General features: G+C 43.7%; 1 protein-coding gene across 1 annotated transcript in view; it reads left to right on the top strand.

Annotated features, from left to right (window-relative positions):
• The first annotated feature begins 12,277 nt into the window (after positions 1–12,277).
• ldlrad3 (low density lipoprotein receptor class A domain containing 3) overlaps positions 12,278–18,625 on the top strand; it is a 77,383-nt gene continuing 71,035 nt past the window's right edge. Inside the window, exon 1 of the mRNA XM_084555608.1 lies at positions 12,278–12,509. Within this exon, the coding sequence (XP_084411734.1) occupies positions 12,455–12,509 (55 nt within the window). The 5' untranslated portion in view covers positions 12,278–12,454. The remainder of the gene's footprint in view (positions 12,510–18,625) is intronic.

The following is an 18,625-nucleotide window of genomic DNA, read 5'->3' on the forward strand; positions in this document are numbered from 1 at the left end:
TTTAAAAAAATCTAACCAGTCAGCGTGAAACAAACTGCTTATTTATATATGCAGGGCCGAATACAGTAGCTGGAAAACTCAACAATGTTCCATGACCTTTGAATTGCAGCAGGGGCACCTTGTTATCCATTCAGTTGGTTCCTCTTCTAATACACAAAGACCAAATGCCATCACTTTGCATAATGTGCAGACCTACTTGCATGAGAGTGACTAACTTAAATGCCCGCTGCTGTACAAATAGCCCCCTTGCAGTTTCGAGTCGGCGTCCGCCGTTCATCAAGCGGTCCGGGGGAAAGACGAGAGATTCCAAGGCGGAAATGGTCCCGTATGAATCAAAGGCAACGAGTGGAATCCACTGGCTGTTTATATGAATGAAACATCCAAAATAATCCGTTTTGATTTATTAAAAAGTAGCGTCGGCGCTGTAAAATTGCTGAAATTTACCGAAGCAGAAAGTTTTGGCGGTTGCTGTCAATTTGTTGTTCCAGCACGATTTAATTCTCCGGCAAGAATGACAGCAGTAACAGTAAAGGCACAGAAACTTCTTAAGGCCATGTGCCAAAACCCTGGGAAGGTGGCTCAGTGGTTAGCACGGTCAACTTAACATCGAGGAGGTTCTGGGTTTCTGACTGTACCAACATTACCCCCGACACTGGCAGGGTGCCCGGGGGGCTGAAGCTGGAACACAAAGAACAAGTTTTGTCACGATGGTTAATGAAGAATAACAGGCTTTGCTTGGGTTTGGCATGAGGGTTGCATGAGGTGCTGCCAAGAAAAAGTGATTTTAGGGGTCTTAAAAATCCCATAAAAATTCATCTTTGGGAACCAATACACAAATCTGCGTCGTCAGTCGGCTTTTCTACAAGATAACTGCAGCATCTCTAAGGAGCATCATACCCGCGCCTTAACCATTTTCATGTCAGAGAGAAGAAATCTGTTCTATTTCACAGCCTGCTTCAGTTGTACCCACCCTCTGGTGTAATATAGCACACGCAAATTTACATGTTCACCATCTCCCAAACCCCTGCCTGGTATGTAATGCCGAAAAAAAAAACAAAAAAAAACTCATTTCTCGAGCCCGCTTGCAGTCAGCTACAGTATGTGGAGTTGTTCTGCTGCTCCCGCTTTTGGTATCGTGCGAGATCAGATAGCCTGAAACGGGGTATGCATATCCTGCGGGTATCTTTGCAAAAGAAAAATCAGCCTCTTTGATGCTACTATGAAGGATTTCCAAGCGAAAAGAGCGTGTGTGACTTTTAAACGAAACAAGTTGGAATGATGCTCATTCTAATTTTAAATCAGACTGCATATATAGTGACTGGGGCACCGAAACGCAGCCTCTAAATAACGCATTATCTGCCACGAAACTCGTTCATTTCACCGGTATTTTGTTATGATACGCTAGTGCTATTCCCCGTTGAGTCCGGAGTTACCTGTTATCATCATCCGGGGTCTGTAGATTGACTTACAGATTGACTTTCGGTGCCCCAGTCACTCCCACTATATGGATATACGCGGATGTAAAATATCTTCAGGACTACAAATTACACAAAAGTTATATGGGTGAGTAAATGATTGTATTTTATGCCAGGTTGGTCCAGGTTGTAATAATAAGGTAGTTCCCCTTTAAGGATTAATGCACCTCATGTTTTGTCATTTCCGAATAGTTGCATGATGACTTTATTTTATCCTCACATTTTCTGACTCCAGTGAATTATCACGGAAGAAGGGAAGTCAATAGATTTTACACAGTCAGCATGATTGTGTCCATTTAGTTCTTTACTGACATGTTGCATTAATGTCTGTCTTTGTACTTCCCACCCACACTGAACGCCTCCATGGGAGACTCCACGCGGTGACTGCTATAGTCACGATGACATGCAGCTTTTTAAAAAAAAAAAAAAAAAAAATTCTGTCTTAATTGGATGTAGCCGTGATAAGACATCAACCAAACAAGCACTCGTTTATGTATTCTCAAAAACATTCAAGAGCTCTTCTCTGACCTAAAACCGCCTCTCATCTGAAACGGGGAGAAAAAAAAGAAGAATTACAACGTGAACTCCTTTGAAACGGTTCATCCTCCTCTCTGTTCTCCGCTGTACAAAGCGCCTCTCACTTTCCTCTTTCCTGCTGACGTGTCTGTCACTTCTTCGGCGCTCTTACACGTATACTCCGAGGCAGCTACAGACATAGGGGAAAAAATAAATAAAAAAAACACTTGCAGGTGTACTGCGGATGTGCTAATGACCTCTGTTCAGCGAGGGGAAACGCTGAACCTTCCATCTCTGCAGAGTCATGAACACTTCAACACTTCCTGTCTGCACAGAAGTCATTGCACGAGATGCTGCTGCTGCTGCTGCTGCTGCTGCTAAGAGGCCACAATCAATACACTACAATGGCATATAGTATTTCTGCGCGCATAGTACTGTAGTCCACAAACTCCCAGTAGATATCCGCTATCTACATTTTTAAAAGTATAAGCCACCAGAGGAGAAATCCAAAGAAACAGAAAGGGAAACATTGACTTTTGTATCTACCTAGAGACACTTTGAGAATATTTAACGGATTTCTAAACCGGAGAGGCAAATTGGAAGAATACATATTTCCGTCAGTTGTGAATTTGTTTCTTGTTTTTAAGGGTTAGACTAGGAGAGATCTCAAGGGGTGATATATATATATGTGTTCTTTATTTCTGCAGGAAAAGACAGAACCTCATTGCAGAGCGGAGAGAATCACAGCAAACAAATAGTGTGTGAACTGAAGTGCATTGTGAAAGGCACGGAAAGTAGGGAAACGAAAACTGCAGACGAGACAGGCGGCAGATTCTGCACCGGGATCTGAATGCCGCCGCAGACGGAAGGTGTCTTGTGATGTACAGATACGTTTCTGTTGGTAGTCCAAGAATCTGTATTCAGTCATCCTTTAAGAACTACTGATGTATCTATTATATGTAGCAGAGGAATATGGGACGCATGAGAAAGAGAGGGCGAGGTGGAGATGGGGCAGAAAGTAGAGCGTCCTCCAAAACGCACGAAACAACGGGAGAAAAACAGAAATCTCTTTCAAGGCTGAGGCGAAGCTGCTGTCGAATTCAAATCGGGCATAATGCACACGGCGGCACGAAGGGGATTAAATGCGTTTTTCTTTTTCTTTCAGCCATGTCCACAGGAGCCCCGCAATCTTGTCTTTTTTTTCGATTCCTTTGTCTCTCCAAAAACAGGCTAACATCCATTAGCGCTGGCAGGCAGACGATTGAGATGAATGTGTTCCAATTTTAACCACCCCTCTGAGAGCTCTGCAGGGTCTCGCCAGTATACAGGAGGGACTGTGAAGTGAGAGCCGGAGCCGTCCCGAGGTGCCGTGGACTGTTTCAGAGTGGCCTCGCGATCTCTACCTGTGGGTGGAATACCAAACACACCTGTGAGTGTGCTGTCACGATTTCACATATATAGATGCACAGATGTCTCTGCGTTTCATGCTTTCTTTCTACCCTTCGAGAAGCCCCCACCTACGAACGTCCTTCTCCAAAACTGCATGTAATCATTTCAAATGCAGCCTCTCCGTCGCCGTTTCGAGGGGCCAGCACGGCAAACAATGAGCAAAGAAGATGGCAACAACGTGCATGCAAATGCGCCCCCTGAGAGCCCTTCATAATAATTCAGAGGAAAATGAATAACTAGCTTGTTTTCGAAAGCCGGTATCTTCAGCCGCACCGCACTTGAGTCATGGCCCCACTGTAAACAGAAGCCCTTCCTCGTGTAAGCTTTGCGAATGTTTGAGTCGGAGTAATGAGTGGATACGGCGTCTTCATATTTAATTTTCCGGCGTTTCTTCGTGATTATGTTTAAAGCTGTTCAAAGCGCTCGTTTAACCCCGCGCCTGTCTCGCCGCACCAGAGGCACTGATGTGGCAAAAAAAAAAGAAAAGAAGAAGGGGGTTTGACTTTAACCATGATGTACGAGCCGCCATTAGGATAATGATAATAAAATGGCCAGTCTGATTAAAGGAGCATCCAGTCAGCGTTAATTGTTCTTATGATCAAAGTTCAGGCCCAGCGTGCGTCTGAGCCCGGGCGCCACCGGCGGTGGTGTTTAATGAGACTTTCTCAATTAAATTATCCGCAGGAAAACAAAGATGAAGGCCCGAGACATTTACAGGACATGCTGGGTTGAGCAACAGCAAGCGGCTTGTCACCCTGTCGGATGAGGACGGTTCATTCTCCGCCAGTAATAAACATTTCATGTGTGTGTGTGTGTGTGTATTTGTGTGTGTTTGTGCGTGGCTGCGCTATGAAATCAACCCTACACAACGCACAGACATGCAACAGCTCTCTCACTACTCTCCAAGCGCCAGATTTGGCCTTTCCCTGCCGGCGTGCCCCCTCTCTTTTGAGGATTACAGACGATCAAAGCCATGTTCATTCCACGCTCACATTTCCTCCCTCCTTAGCAGCAGGTGGGAAACCCCCATCAGCCCACACACACACACACCCTCACACACACACACACACCTCTGGATCAGCTAAAGTGTGAGCTTCCGGCATGCTCCAGAGGGAAATATCCAACCAAATACCGCTTTCCGGCTTTGTATTACGGATCAAAATTGTAGGTGTTATTCCGCGGTCACGCCGCCTCACATTTCCTCGCTGTTTTGAGTTCGAACGGCTCCCACCATGGAGCCAAGTGAGCGACCTGTTCATACTCTGAGCCGTCGTCGCACTTCAAAAACTGTCCAACATTTCAACATTTCCTGTTTGTTGTTGTTTGGATGCATCTGACCTCTGCCCTTGATTTTTTTATTTTTTTTTTCCCCCAGCTTCAGCTTGTCGCCGTCAGCTGACATACAGGTGTGCGTGCGCGTATCTGTGCACATATCTGTCGCAGCCCCACAGCTCCACGGCTGTGACTCTAATGAGAGCTCGCCCGAGGCAAGTCAATAGAACAAAGCCATTTATTTGTTTGTGCGCGTCTGTCAAAGTGTAGGCTACGTGCATGTATTTCCGTCCGCTTGCCAGCCAACAGATGAATCAGGCGTGTGTGTGTGTGTGTGTGTGTTGCGAGGGGGGGGTAAAAAATTTGGTATTTGAATGTGAACATTTCCCACAGTGCTCCGAGGCTGGGACCAGGCAGCAGCAGGCATTGAGCTGGTAATTCTTCCCCCTGTGATCAAAGGCCCAGTTCACAGCAAGCCACTACTACCCTCTCTGTTCCCCTTATTTTCTCTTCCCTCCCCTCTCCTCTCCTCGCTGCTCCAATCATAGGCCAGAGCATCCGGGCACGAGTTATAGCCCTGTGGTGGTGTGTCGCTTATTATCGCTGATTTAACCGGTCCTGCCTGACTGGCGCCCCCCTGCTGACTCTTACCCCTTCAAACGTCCTCCTCTTGTGGTCAATCTGCATCCTCCAAACTTAAACTATTGCTTCAGTCTTTTTTTCTTTTCTTTTTTTTTTTAGAAACCTACAGACGGCTACAGCCCTGCTCTAATGCTTGACCATCCTCCCCTGTGTTTTGTCTCCACACGCAATCCACTCTGTCACGCTCTCGATGAGATATTTCAGGCTCCCCATTCCTCCTGAATCCCTTTTTACACGTTCATTTCTATTTATGCACTTTACGTCTGAATCTCTAAGTGTGAAGCTACTCTTTCTTCCCTGTTTTCTCTTGTTCTCGACTGCTTTGCTGTTCCTTCTATTCTAATTGACGCTTCGATAGCTCAAACGTGTCACTCCCACTTCGTTCCCTCTGACGTTTCGTAGACTTACCGCACAACGCTACTGCTATATTCTCAAGGTTACTCTCAATGTTACAAATCTGGGTCTTCTGGTGTTTTCAAATTTAGCCTGGAGCATTGGGAAGAAAAATGCCAAATAGGACAAGGGCATGGCAGGGAAGCCCACTTTAGCCCATAAAAAAAAACACCTGCGACAGTTGGTGGTCGTTTAAATGAAGGCAGCCTGTGGGTATGAGCGGTGGGCCAAGCTAAAATGATTGCTATAAAACAGGCCAAGCCTGCTGGGAGCGCTGGTGCCTCTTTTTTTTTTTTTCCCATCCTGGCCTAACTCCATCTCCTGACCTCGAGTCTGTCCTTCTGTTTGCTTCCACTCTCCTGCTCACTCCCTGTGATTTCCACTTCTTCTGCTAGTCAATATTTTATTAGATTTTGTCTGTGCAGTTAGTCATGTGGGCCTGGGCTTATGTACAGTGGGGAGTGCAGTAAAATGGAAACGCTTCAGTTCTTTAATTCAATTTAATCCAGAGTATTTTTTATTTTATTTTATTTTTTTACTGTTGCTTTTGATAAGTAATGCTGCTGACACAATGAGATCACCTATTTGTGTTTGGGACGTCTCACCAGGAAGCCATGATGAATAATACAATCACCATTTACCATCCAAAACAGTTAGCTACTCGTTTGTTAAAGTTGAAGGAAAACTATAACGAAGTTTAGGAAAAAGTTCAATCAGCGTGATCTGTTCACACGTTCTCTCTCTATTCCCCTACGGCCAATTTGGGGTGTTTCTTCTGCTCGGCTCTCTTCATCAACGCTTTCCCGACTGTCAAATCACTTCATTCACAGTTTCAGCAGCGCTATTCTTGTGCCATGATCTACTGGCCCGGCTTCAAAGAAGTCCTTTAAATTCATTGCAATTCTGTCACTGCCTTTCGGGCCATCTGTCGTGCAGCCCCGCTCGTTCCCAATCTCAACCTCACCCTCGTCGTCCTTCCTCAGCCCAGAGTCTCCGTCAGCCTCTGTGCTCCACCACCCCCCTCCCCCGCATCGCTCCTGGGCTCGCTGTTTCCTACCATTCAATGACGTTGCTTCTCATCCTAGTCTAAATGCCAAAACACATAGATAAGCCGCAGCCACGTACCACCCACCTAGACCAGACCAAGCACCCCAACCTCATAGCAATGACACTCCTTGATGGCAGCAGCCATCCCCAGCAGGAACACACACAAAAACGGTTTAGGAACAACTCAAAAAAACGTGAAAAACAGCACAAAGTGTTGACCTTTCAAATTGATCAAGCGTCTGTGGGATGCACTGGAACAAGTCTGATCCACAGAGGCCCCTCCCCTCACTCCATAGGACTCAAAGGCCCCCCACTAACAACAATCTGTGGCCAGACACCACAGGACACCCTCAGAAGGCCCATGTGCATTCTCTGATGAGTCACAACTGTTTTGGAGACCTACACAATATTAGTAATGTGGTCATAATGTTATGCCCGATCTGTGTAATTATTCTCACAAGATATTGTTCCTTCAGTAAATTTAGCCCTTTAACGTCAAAAGGACTTCTCGTTATGGAAGTAGCTGGAAAGAAATCTTGCTTCTCGTTTCGTTGAGGTCCTGTTGTACTACTTCCATCTTCGCTTTAGAAATGTTGTATGAACATAAGCAGTCACTCGTCATAAAATAACATCAACATGGGATGACGCTTTAGTAATTTAGTAATTTCAAGTTGCGCCCAACTTAGGTGGGTGAAATGGCTCTGCAAGTGAATAGATATAGCGTCTCTCCGTACATTCAGGTTCCCCAGAGGTTGAATCCTAGGACTTTGGTGATCAACCGGCAAGTCGTCACCGTGTTGTTTATGCCAGTCGGGTTAGTTTAGTCTTTGTTTCTACTTCCTGCTCCACTTTCAGCAATGGCGACTGAAACTTACGCCAATATTTCTCTGAAGAGGAGTCATACAAATGTTTCAAATCTCCTCATTTAATCTATCTCCTCATCCTAATTTAACCTTTCCTCGATGTGTTCCGTCTTTATTGACGCAAAACAATCGATTCTAAAAGCAGCCAGAAATACTAAAGCAGAAACACGCTACTACCAAGCGGACCAATCACAGCTCGCATGTCATATGGCACCACCACCAGATCAAGGTTTTCAGCCGCCTTGCAAAATATCTTTAAATGTACCACATGAACAGACAGTCTTGCAACCTGACAGTTTTAGCTCAGTGTGAAATGTGAAGTTTGGTGCAGATATTTATAATTATGTTGACCTTGATTTTTCGTATGCGGTCACAGTTTCACTTCGCCCCGTGCCTTTTGTGGTTTATGAGCTGACACCTGCAGAAAAGAATGACATTCCCAGCAGCCCCAGCTGCGCTCTGACGCATTTAGCCCAGCGCAACATTGTGCCTAAATAGATGCTCACAGAGGACCACCTCATTCTGACAAGCTGCCCCCGGAGTGTCTGTTCCCTCTAATCAACCATCATTTAAATTTGATTGACAATAATTTCATCATTTAGAGTGACACATAAGGTTGTACGCGCCTGGGTTTCGTTTCTGTCTTTCCCGCGACGGAGGAACGGAATCTGCGGCGCCGATGACTGCTCACAGATAAATGTCTCCTAATTATGTGTAAGTGAAAGAAGATTGCCCATTGCTCAGCAGGACTTGACCTTGTTTAAGGCAGTTATTTAAAAATGTGTCTCCCTGTTGTTTGGAGACCAGATGTGATAATGGACTACTGTAGCCTTGAGAGTTGGCTCGCAACAAAGCGAATCAAGCCTCTTGCAGCTTTATGTTGCAATACAGTCACCATGTGACTACATAATAGCCATTAAGTGTGTATATTTTTATACTTTACTATTATAGAGGTGCAAATCATTACATTTAACTGATAAATCGTTATCGCACTAATGCAATATAATTAAGATCCATTTTCTGCTATTTATATACTAAGTCAGATTTAATGACCACTTGCAATTAGTAGACACCAGCTATTTACTGTAAGTTTACTCTGGTAGCCCAGGGTCTGATCGATTTTATTTTTCACTGTCACTTGTACCATTTGCATTAAAATAATATTGATAATTCTAATGCTACGTTTGTCAAATGTGTTATTGTCCTTGTATGCTTGATGCATTACACGCTCCGGCCTGTACATCATATTGTCTAGATTAATTAAGAAACTAATTGTTGATGCTTCGGGCATTTGTCACTCAAACTGTCAGTGGCCCCTAACTCTGAAATCCCAAATCAATATCCGTTCCTCATTTGATTCTCAGTCTCAGCCTGAGTCCTATGGATTTGCACACACACACACACACATGCACAAGCTACCCTGTCCATGTCCCTCTGATTCAATTGCTGATCCCTATCTGATGTCCCCGCAGCGTCGGCAGGCACGACGTCAGCTTTTCTAACTAATGTCAAAGGAACAAGGTATCGATCACGTAATTGAATGACCATTCAATTAATTCATTTGGAAAAGCCTGAAGGAGACTCTGGGCGTTTGTGGGCAAACTTCTGCGAGCGTCGTTGCGCCGTAAAACTATACACGTGTGCTTGCTTCATATGTTTAAATATGAAAGTGTGTGTGTTAAGGGACAGGCACGTGCTGCTCTGAATACTCAACACTAAAATCAACTTCCTAATGGGCCAGCTGGAATATTTGCTGAGATCATTAGTAAGATGTCCCTTCATGTGTCCTCCTCACTCTTATTTTCTCTCTCTCTCTCTCTCCGTCGCTTCCTCGTACGCTCACTCACAAACAAAGACGTCCTTCGCGTGGGTACACAAGTTATTAAATACAAGATGAATGTCAAGAGACTCACACTGGAGACTGAACCTGCCGTTGCCAGTCCTTGAGGGGCCTTGGCATTTCACAGCTACCTCGATGGCAGCCTGACATGCCAAGGATGTGTCATCCCAGAGCTCTCGAGAGGTTTATAATTCCTCTCTTGCCCTCAGTTCACATTCTTGTTAGATAAAATGATATATTAGCGAAGCGCTCAGTGGCAGCGGACTACTTTTGTTGGCAATGTTGCTGCACATTTAGTTTCTGTGAGATTACAGGTAAGTCCCTGCAATGAGAGGAATTTACATTTCTCATCTCGTTCCTTAATGCCCTTAATCGCAATACCCACCTTAATTTAGTTCGTTGCTCTTCTTTATTGCCTCGCCTTCTTTTTCTCCATCCCGGTCTCTTCATCCACATCCTGATGCTTTTCTTGCCTCTGGCTTCCTTCTCTTTCCCCACTGCTCTGTAAGTGTGTGTTATTTTTCTCTCTACGCCCACACATGCAAACACAAGGACTCTATTTGTGTTGTTCCCGTTATACATTCTCTTACCTCTAGCTAAATCTCTGCCTGAATCTTTCTCTCAGTGCTACCACTCACCCACGGGCAAAGTCGTCCCAGGTTGCCGTGCTCTCCTTTTTTTTTTTTTTTTTGTCCAATCTCATCGCCTCACTACCTAAGAGTCATTTTCCAAATTTGGCCACTAATTGGGTTTCTCCTGTGATTAAGTCAATAACAACCTTCATATTGGAGTTTAATGTCCCCTAATGAGTCCATTTGTTGGCCAGCGGCTAATTAGGTCTGAGCTGTTTATAGATAGCCTAACCTAATTGATGGGTATTACCGAAACACTGCGTGTCAATCAGTAATGTATTTACGCACATTTCTGCTTTTAGCTTGCAGTCCTCTTGTGCAGAGTCCCCCCAAAACAGATTATACCGTTCTGGTTCATGGATCAGGCTGTATAATTTGTGAGACAGCTCAGCATTAACATTAATGATAACTGCAGGGGAGCAGAATAGAATCCATTTAACATTGACTGACAAATCTTCTTCCTCCTCAACAAGCATTTAGTTTTATTAGCGTTGATTGTATTTAGGATTTGTGCTGAGGAGACTTGTGTCTGCCTTTGTTAACCGTAGACTGTTCAAGAGTGATTCCTCTGAGGACATCCATCGAGCATGAGGAGGCATCATAAACACAGAATGAAATATACAAGGCCCTGCAGGCAACGATGGGGAGGGGATGTGAGGACAACGGGCCCTCACAGAAGCTATCGTGCTGGAATCTTTGGACAAAGTTTCAACAGATCCGACTGACGTGCCAAGACCCTCCCCTGGAGTTTGAGTCTGCACCGGGCTTTTGGCTCGATAAGTGTGTGTGTGTGGATGAAAATAAAATGAGCTGGAGGAGCACGATATTGGGACTCATCCCAATCATATGCCTCCAGGTTAGCACGCTATCAAAAGAAAGGGGTTTGTTTGAAGCAAGGTCTGTCTGTCTGCACACAGCTGCAGTTCCACGATAAAGAGGAGAGAGGTTTGATGGGTGAAGCCTCCTGTCCTTCCATCCCTCGCCCTGTTTGCCTTTGACTGAATCCAACTTGAACTGGAATTCAGACACAAATACAAAGCGTCTGGAATATTTCTTTCCTTCTTTCTTCCCTGTATCTCTGCATATATACTGTGCATATAGCAATCATTATGTATCTGTGCAGTGTCCTGTACGGTTTGACGATTATTAAATCCCACAGTGTGCGGAAGCTACCGGAGCAGAGTTTGATAGGAGCACCAGAAATACAACGGGAGGGGAGAAATCCGAGCCGGTGTGTGTGTGTTTTTCTCTGCTCCGGTGCCGGCACCGCAAAATTCTTTCAAGCTTTGATTTTCTACAAGTATTTTTTCTCCTTCAGCTTTCATCAAGGCTAACCATCTGTTAAAAGATTGCTCCAAATAGTATTCCGCGGTGCCATCTGTTGCCTCCAAATATAGTTTTTTTGTTTGTTTGTTTTTTTCCCCCCAAATTTTTTTTCATCCATATTAAAAACACACAGGTTTGCATATCCAATTAAAAAGAAAAAAAAAGTTGTATCATTAACTTTAAGTGACTTGTATTAGGCCTACTGTATTTTGTACATAAGCAAATCTTGTATATTTTTGCGTATACTATTGTTTTTTTATTATAATTATTTTCATTTTTGTCTTACACATATTTTTCTTTTTGCTAGTGTTTTTCAAGAGTTTTATTTTTCTATTTATTTTATTTATTTATTTATTTTGAGAAACTATACTGACCAAGCAATTTCTCTCGTGGATCAATAAAGTCTAAGTTTAAGTCAATAGGTATTGACTGGTATAGTTTACCTAATAGCAATTATCTAATGGGATTTTGTTAATGTTATTTACCTGTTATATATTAAGGAATACTGTGAGTAGTTTGGAGGGATAACAGTATTTTCAGCTATCTGAAGTAAAGATGAAATTAACCTGCAATTGAGGAACCGGTTGTGGTTCTTAGTCCGCTGTTTCCCGGACTGGCCGGCCTCTGCTGTCCGGCTCTCTGCATTACGACTCCGCCTCTCTCTCCGCACCAGCACAGCCTGCCTGCCGCCTCCTCGAAGCCCCTCCAGCTCAAGCTCCAGCTCCGGCTCCAGCTTACACGCCTCCCCCCATTCCCCCCCTCCTTCCCAGAACCGGACTCCATATTGCTGTCCAAACCTCTCCAAACGTCCCCCCAGTTTTACCGGAAGGGAACAAACAGAACCAAACTTAAAAAGTAACGAGCAAGAGTTGCTGTGTCGGATAAGTTTGTATCCGCTCCTTTTTTCTTTTTTCTTTTTTTTTTTTGCCCCCGGTTTTTTGGCCCCGTGGCGGGGCAGGACAGCGAGACTAGGCCGGGGGGGTGGGACACGTCGACCGTATGATGTGGATCTGGTACCTTCTGCTTGGTTCGGGGTCAGGCTCAAGAACTGTCGGTAAGTTTTTTTTCTTTTTTTTCCACGGAAACTAACGTTGCCACGGCGCGGTCTCGCTACCGCACGGGTGGGCTAGAGGGAGAGGAGGAAGAGGAGGTGGAGGAGGAGGGGGGTGTAAAATCTTTTGAAGGTTTTCAGAGATTTCTTTTCTCACTCGGCGAGTTCGCTCAAACTTATTGGAGAGACGTTTGTGGAAAAGAAGTCAGACTTTTCATTTATATCGGTTGAATTGACTTTTTCTGTGCGTGTGTGTCTGGAAAATGGAGTGTTAGTTTTTTGTTTTTTTTTTCATGTCGAATGTATTAGAGGGTGCATGATGTCCCCGTCACCTCTGAGTGGGAATATTTTTTATTTATTTAACCCTAACCCTATGCTAGAAACATCGTCCACCCACCATATGTTTTCTCCGTGTGTAAAGATGAGACTGTAGTCTCTTCCGTTACGTTATGACTAGAGGTTGTTGACAGGGCAGTGTTGACAAGTCAATCTGTTCTCCAGCCCCGGCCATGGCAGCTGAGGCCCACTGAAGGACGTTTGTACAGTGGGAGTTTAAACTTAGGACAGCCAGTTGACACTTTACTGCAGTTAAACATGCAGGTGCAGATTTGAACTGTTAGTCTAGTCAGTAAATCCCAACTGTTCATTTCAATGATATCCTTGGAGCTACATTAACATGTGCGATAAACTAATCAGTGGCAGGGGGGAAAAAAAATCCCTCGAAGTAGTGTTATGGTCTTGATAAGGAGTTACAAAGATAACATTTACTATATAAATACTGGAGCAAAAGCTTGTTTGTAATTCCTCTTAAAAAGACATAGCCTCCAGCAAGTTCTTCAGGTTGTTTAGAAATAAGTCTGAATGTTCCTGGTGATGATAATTTACGCTCATTGTGCATGTGCATGTCTAACAATTGAAGCACTGTTGATGCCTCAGTCAACTTAATATGAGGTAAACCATGAAAACTAAGCCATTGCTAAAGCAACACAAGTTGACTGTGACGGTGCTTCGCTCTGTCTGTTTCTGGCCCAAGAACTTTTCCTTGAACACTACACAAAGACTTTGGCCAATGGCCAGCTGGTACATATGTACGTACTGCACCTCTAAAGAAATAACTGGAAAACTGGAAGAGCTACCATTAGCTGGGATGCTAGGAAGCTAAGAAGAGCTACAAAGCGTTGTACAGAGCTGGCCTGTCGCAAATCATGCTGATCAGTTGGTCCACACTTTATTTATCCTAGATGACTGCCGTTGTGAAAGGTGTGCATTCGAATGTTCAGATTAGATAAAGAAGGAAATCCACCTGTGTGCGCTTTCACTTCCGTTTTTCTTATCGTGCGCTGGCTCTTCCTTGCCGACTCAAGGGGGTTTGGCTAGTGCCAGCCGTGTGGTACACACTGGGAAAAAGCGGACTAGTCCAGCTGGTCAGACTCTGGAAAATGGGTGAGCGTTGGCTTGTTGTGTCACAGCCCTTACATCTCGATGTGCTAAATTATTATTTCAGGAAAATTAGTATTTCAGGTGTTTTAAATGGGCAAAAGGCTCACAGATGCAACAGGTACCTTCCTGTAGATATTTGCACAGTCACACCAGGACAATTACAAGTGTAACTGATAATTAGGTTCAGAACTTGATTCAGAATTGATTGTTCTTTCAACAAATACGAAAGGACGAATTACGTCCTTACTACCAAGAACTAACTCCTGTTCATTGAATCAGTTCCATATTTTGATACCTGTGCATCTGAGTTAGAGAGAGAAAGAGTCAGACTCCGTCACCCCTGCAACTTGTTGAAGTCCGGCGCAATGGCAAGTTGAAAGCAGTCGCAATTGTGGATTACAAAACGTCTCGCACGTTTGCACAATATACAGTAAGTCTAAAAGCTGAGGAGGGTTACAGTATCTGACGCCCTAAAAGCCAAGACTTCTGCCGCAGCTGCAGGTAATGTTAATGGCAAGCCTGCAGCCAGTGCCAAAGAAGTTAAACTTTAATTGACAACTTCACTGTTATATGAGACAACTAAGGCTTTTTTTTTCCACTTTCTTAGTTTTAACCTACAAAAGTTCATCTGTGAACTGAACTCAGTCCTAGTGTTTTATCACCTACTTTGGTCCAGCTTATCCCAAACCGCCGCCTCCTTTCCTTTGCCCTCTGACCTCCAAATGAAACCATAACTGACAGCTAAGCTAATTGGTTTTGATGAAGGTCAAAGTCCAGCTGCTGCCCTGTGCCCACACTGCTGAGCGGCCGGCACTTAATATTGTTAACTACAATTATCATGAAACAATCTTTGACATTTGTGAACTGATTCAGAGTCAAAGAAGATACGAATTATAATTCCTGCACGTATTTCCTTTTAGCTGTTTCAGTTGGATGATCCTGGTATTGTGGATTGTCACTCTGTGTTGGCTGACTGGGGCATCAGCAAACAATAGAGCCGTCATGAATGTGATCAGCAGCGCCCGGTGGTTTCCTGCAAAGACGAGTCAAAATGTCTGACGTGAAAAAGAAATATGTTCAGGTCAATGTGATTCGGTGCCGAACAGAGGTTTGGTGTGAGCTGCCAAATCCTTTAACTAGTTTTCTGTGCCGGTGTGACGGAGCATGTACCCAAGATTAATGTCAAAAATGTTCTCCCAGAATATTACTGTAGTTTGTTTTCTCCAGTAATGGTTATACGCTGTCAGCCTCGAATAAGCAAATTATGCTTCAGCGTTTTATTAGCTCATAATCTGACGAGGGCCATAATGTCAGCTAGATATCATCTTGTGTGTTGTGTGTAAGTTAGTCTATAAGTTAGAATAGGGCATAGCTATTACCAGCCAATATCATTATCATGCAGGACATTGGTATTGGTTAATATCCTAGCTTATATATGAACCATTATTATGTATAGGCTCCGTCAAAATGTTTGACATTTAATTTGACATTTAGCCCAGAAATGAATAATAATAATAAAAAAAATAAATCCAAATGAATTTGGTTTTTGGAGCGGGGCCATAAATGGTAATGGCAATATTAACATTTGAAGATATGGCAATAGAAAATGATGCTGGCAGAACTTCCCACACCGTGCAGAGTCTGTGCTAAAAATAGTAAGGCAAGTAAGATATGTGTGAATGGTGTGGGTTTGCTTTGTGGGCCACTTGTAGTGTTTTTCCAAATATTCAGCGTTGAACAGAATATATTGTTGGCTATATGCAATTGCAGCTTTGAATATATTGCACATATGGAAACAGTCGGGTGAATTTTGCACATTTTAACTTCTTTAACACATTTGCAACTAACACGCAATAACTCAGTAACACCGTGGGAACGTCCAGCAACTTCAACCAAGGCTGTGTTGCAATGACTGTAAGAATTGCAACACAGTAAAAAGGTTATCCATGCTTCAAAATAAAAAAAAATACTTTTCAATATGGTGCACCAACAAAACAAAAACATGCCTCGTTTCCAAGTAACCACTGAATAATGAATCCTTTAGGGGCGGTTCCTGAATAGCTCCAAATCGAGGACTAACTAATGATGAGTTATCAAAGAGCCTCTGTTAATGATACGGTTTTAATTAGCTGCTTCGTTAGCACGGAACTAATCGTAAACTCTTAGGTAAAAACTCGGCACATATCGGTCTGCGTAGTGAGGAACTAGCATGAGTACGGTTATCTACGGTCCTCATTTATGAGCTGCTCAGGTAGTGATGGTTCATTAACTATCGGTTCTTTTCTGTTATATTCTTTGCTCTTTCCTCAGTGAATACTTCGGTATTGGTTAGTGGACGTTGGTGCAGCACTGCAAATGATTCATTCGTTTTAATGTTTCACCACTTGGTTTGAGTCGAAGTCAGAACAGTGTGTTCGACAATCCACAGTTTAGTTAATACAACCTGGAACCTGGAAAATGGGAGTTAAACTGGATTCTTATTAAAAACGTCAACTTTTACCATCTCTTGCAGCTGTGTTAGCATGTACGTATTTACATGGACCAATAAAAGTTTGTTTCCATGTGTTTACTAAGCTTTTACATTGCCTGCAGATTTGATTTGCTGATTTTAACATTACCCGGCCCTATCTGCAAGCCCGTGTCTTGCCCGCATGAGGAATTTTGAATGAAACCTCAATGCTTTACATGTTAGTGTGATGCACCCTGAGTGGAGCACTCAGGCTGTTAGTTCACCCAACACAACCTAGCACTCCTATGTGCACTCCAAATTAACAAGCACATGCTGGGGTTACTTTGTTTTTGCAGTGTCTTGAATGTGAAAACACCGCACCATGCGTATAGACTGACTTAAGTATCCTTATCCTTCCACATGATCTGTGCTACACTGCCTGTTTGGCCACCCACACACACATACAGACCAGGTGGGAGGATATTTTCATAAGTATCCGCAGACTGACAAGACTGCTTGGGTCATTTCTCTCGTTGAACAGGCGAAACAGAGTCACGCGGTCTCCTGCTCATTGTGCTTTGTATTTCTGCACTGCGGCTTCACAGCCCAGTTGGCGCATTAAACCTCCGTGTGTCTGTGCTTATCTTTGCGTGTCTTTGGAACAGGAAAGAGAGAGACAGAGATGTTGTGTTTCGTGCGCGCTGGCAGACGTGGTTGATACGCTTGCAGGCGTCGTTGCATGTGCTGAGAAGGACCGGGATTAAGCAGAGCCAGCAGAGCCAGGCTTTTAGTTCCCAGAGTTGTTAAACAAAGCCACATGACTGGAGTCATATTTCTGACCTTGGTTACAGAGCAGTTTTGTGCTGTGTGGGATAATCACTCCAACACTGCTGCACTTTATGTTTATTTTACGGCTTTCACCGATAACTGGTACATATCTGGTGTAAATAATATTGTATTCCTCGCTGTGGGGGGTGCAGGTGCTCTGTCCAGTCTCTGGGCATCTTTAATCTATAAGTCATGACGCTGAATATTTCACGAACCCTACCGTGTTAGGGTTGAAAGAGAAAACAGGGAACGGCTGAAATATACTGGAAAAACACAGCTCATTACATATTGATTTTGGATTGATCTTTGCTAATTTGCCATGCACTGATGCAGAGGCTTCGCTAATCCCCGATGCTTGCTTTATATCGATCCAAGTTGTCCTTGCGTGCCAAGATCAAACCGCGGATGGATCCTCTTATTTGCTGAAGAGAGTTGTTTCAAGAACGCTGGCCATTCAGTCTTTTTTTTCCTTCTTATTGTCAACCTGTACTCTTCTTATACAGTGTTTACTCTGTATTTTTATTACCTCAGTACATCGTATACATTCTATAGTTATTCCAGGTGGGATTAACCGTGAGTACAGTCTGTGCTCGATATTGATTTTAGCTGTCTGCAGTGCCAGAGCCAAAAGCCAACTTGAGATGTGCTGAGAAGTTTGTTTACAAGAAATAAGCGGTGAGTGTATTTATTTTTATATATATATATATATATTTTTTGGGGGAGCATTTTTAAGAGTGCTGCACTCTCTGTAAGTATTTTATAGCACATGCAAATGGGCGCATATCTTGTATGAGCAGCTGAGAGAGAGAGAGAAGCAGATTTAATGTACCTTCCACTGTGAAGTTTTTCTGTTGTAAACTAAGAAAATAGTACATTCAGCACTCTCTATGTTTCAACTTTTACCCGGAGGCGAGGTGGATGAACTTAAGAAGTCCATATGTTTTTAAGAACCCCCCCCACCCACCCCCTCGCCGCACACGCTATCATCAGTTCAAACAGAATCACTTTCCTTAACTGATATCCCATTGTTTTTTACAGTTTCAGCTTTGAATAAGCCTTGAGGGTAAAAACACCCTGTGCTCGTCGAGATCGGTGGAGCTGCAGCATCCCATCCATTGTCTCTGTAAGGCGGAGTAGCACTCAGGGGGTGCCTCAGCAGAATTAAACAGGAGGAAAGGAACGATCAGGCACATCTGACATTCATTGCTGCGCATTTAATCAGAATTTAGGAATTTTTACTGCTGAAATAAAAGTCAAATCGAGTTAATTTATAGGTCCGTATCATTTGTGTGTGTAATCTGCAGCAACCGTGACAAAGAGCAATAAAGTTCATGATTGAGCTGCTCACGAAAAAAAGGGTTTGTGGAACGTGTCAGCCGCGTGACAGCCCGGCCTCTTTTGT

This window comes from Chelon labrosus, assembly GCF_963514085.1.
Source record: "Chelon labrosus genome assembly, chromosome: 11".
Taxonomy (NCBI): domain Eukaryota; kingdom Metazoa; phylum Chordata; class Actinopteri; order Mugiliformes; family Mugilidae; genus Chelon; species Chelon labrosus.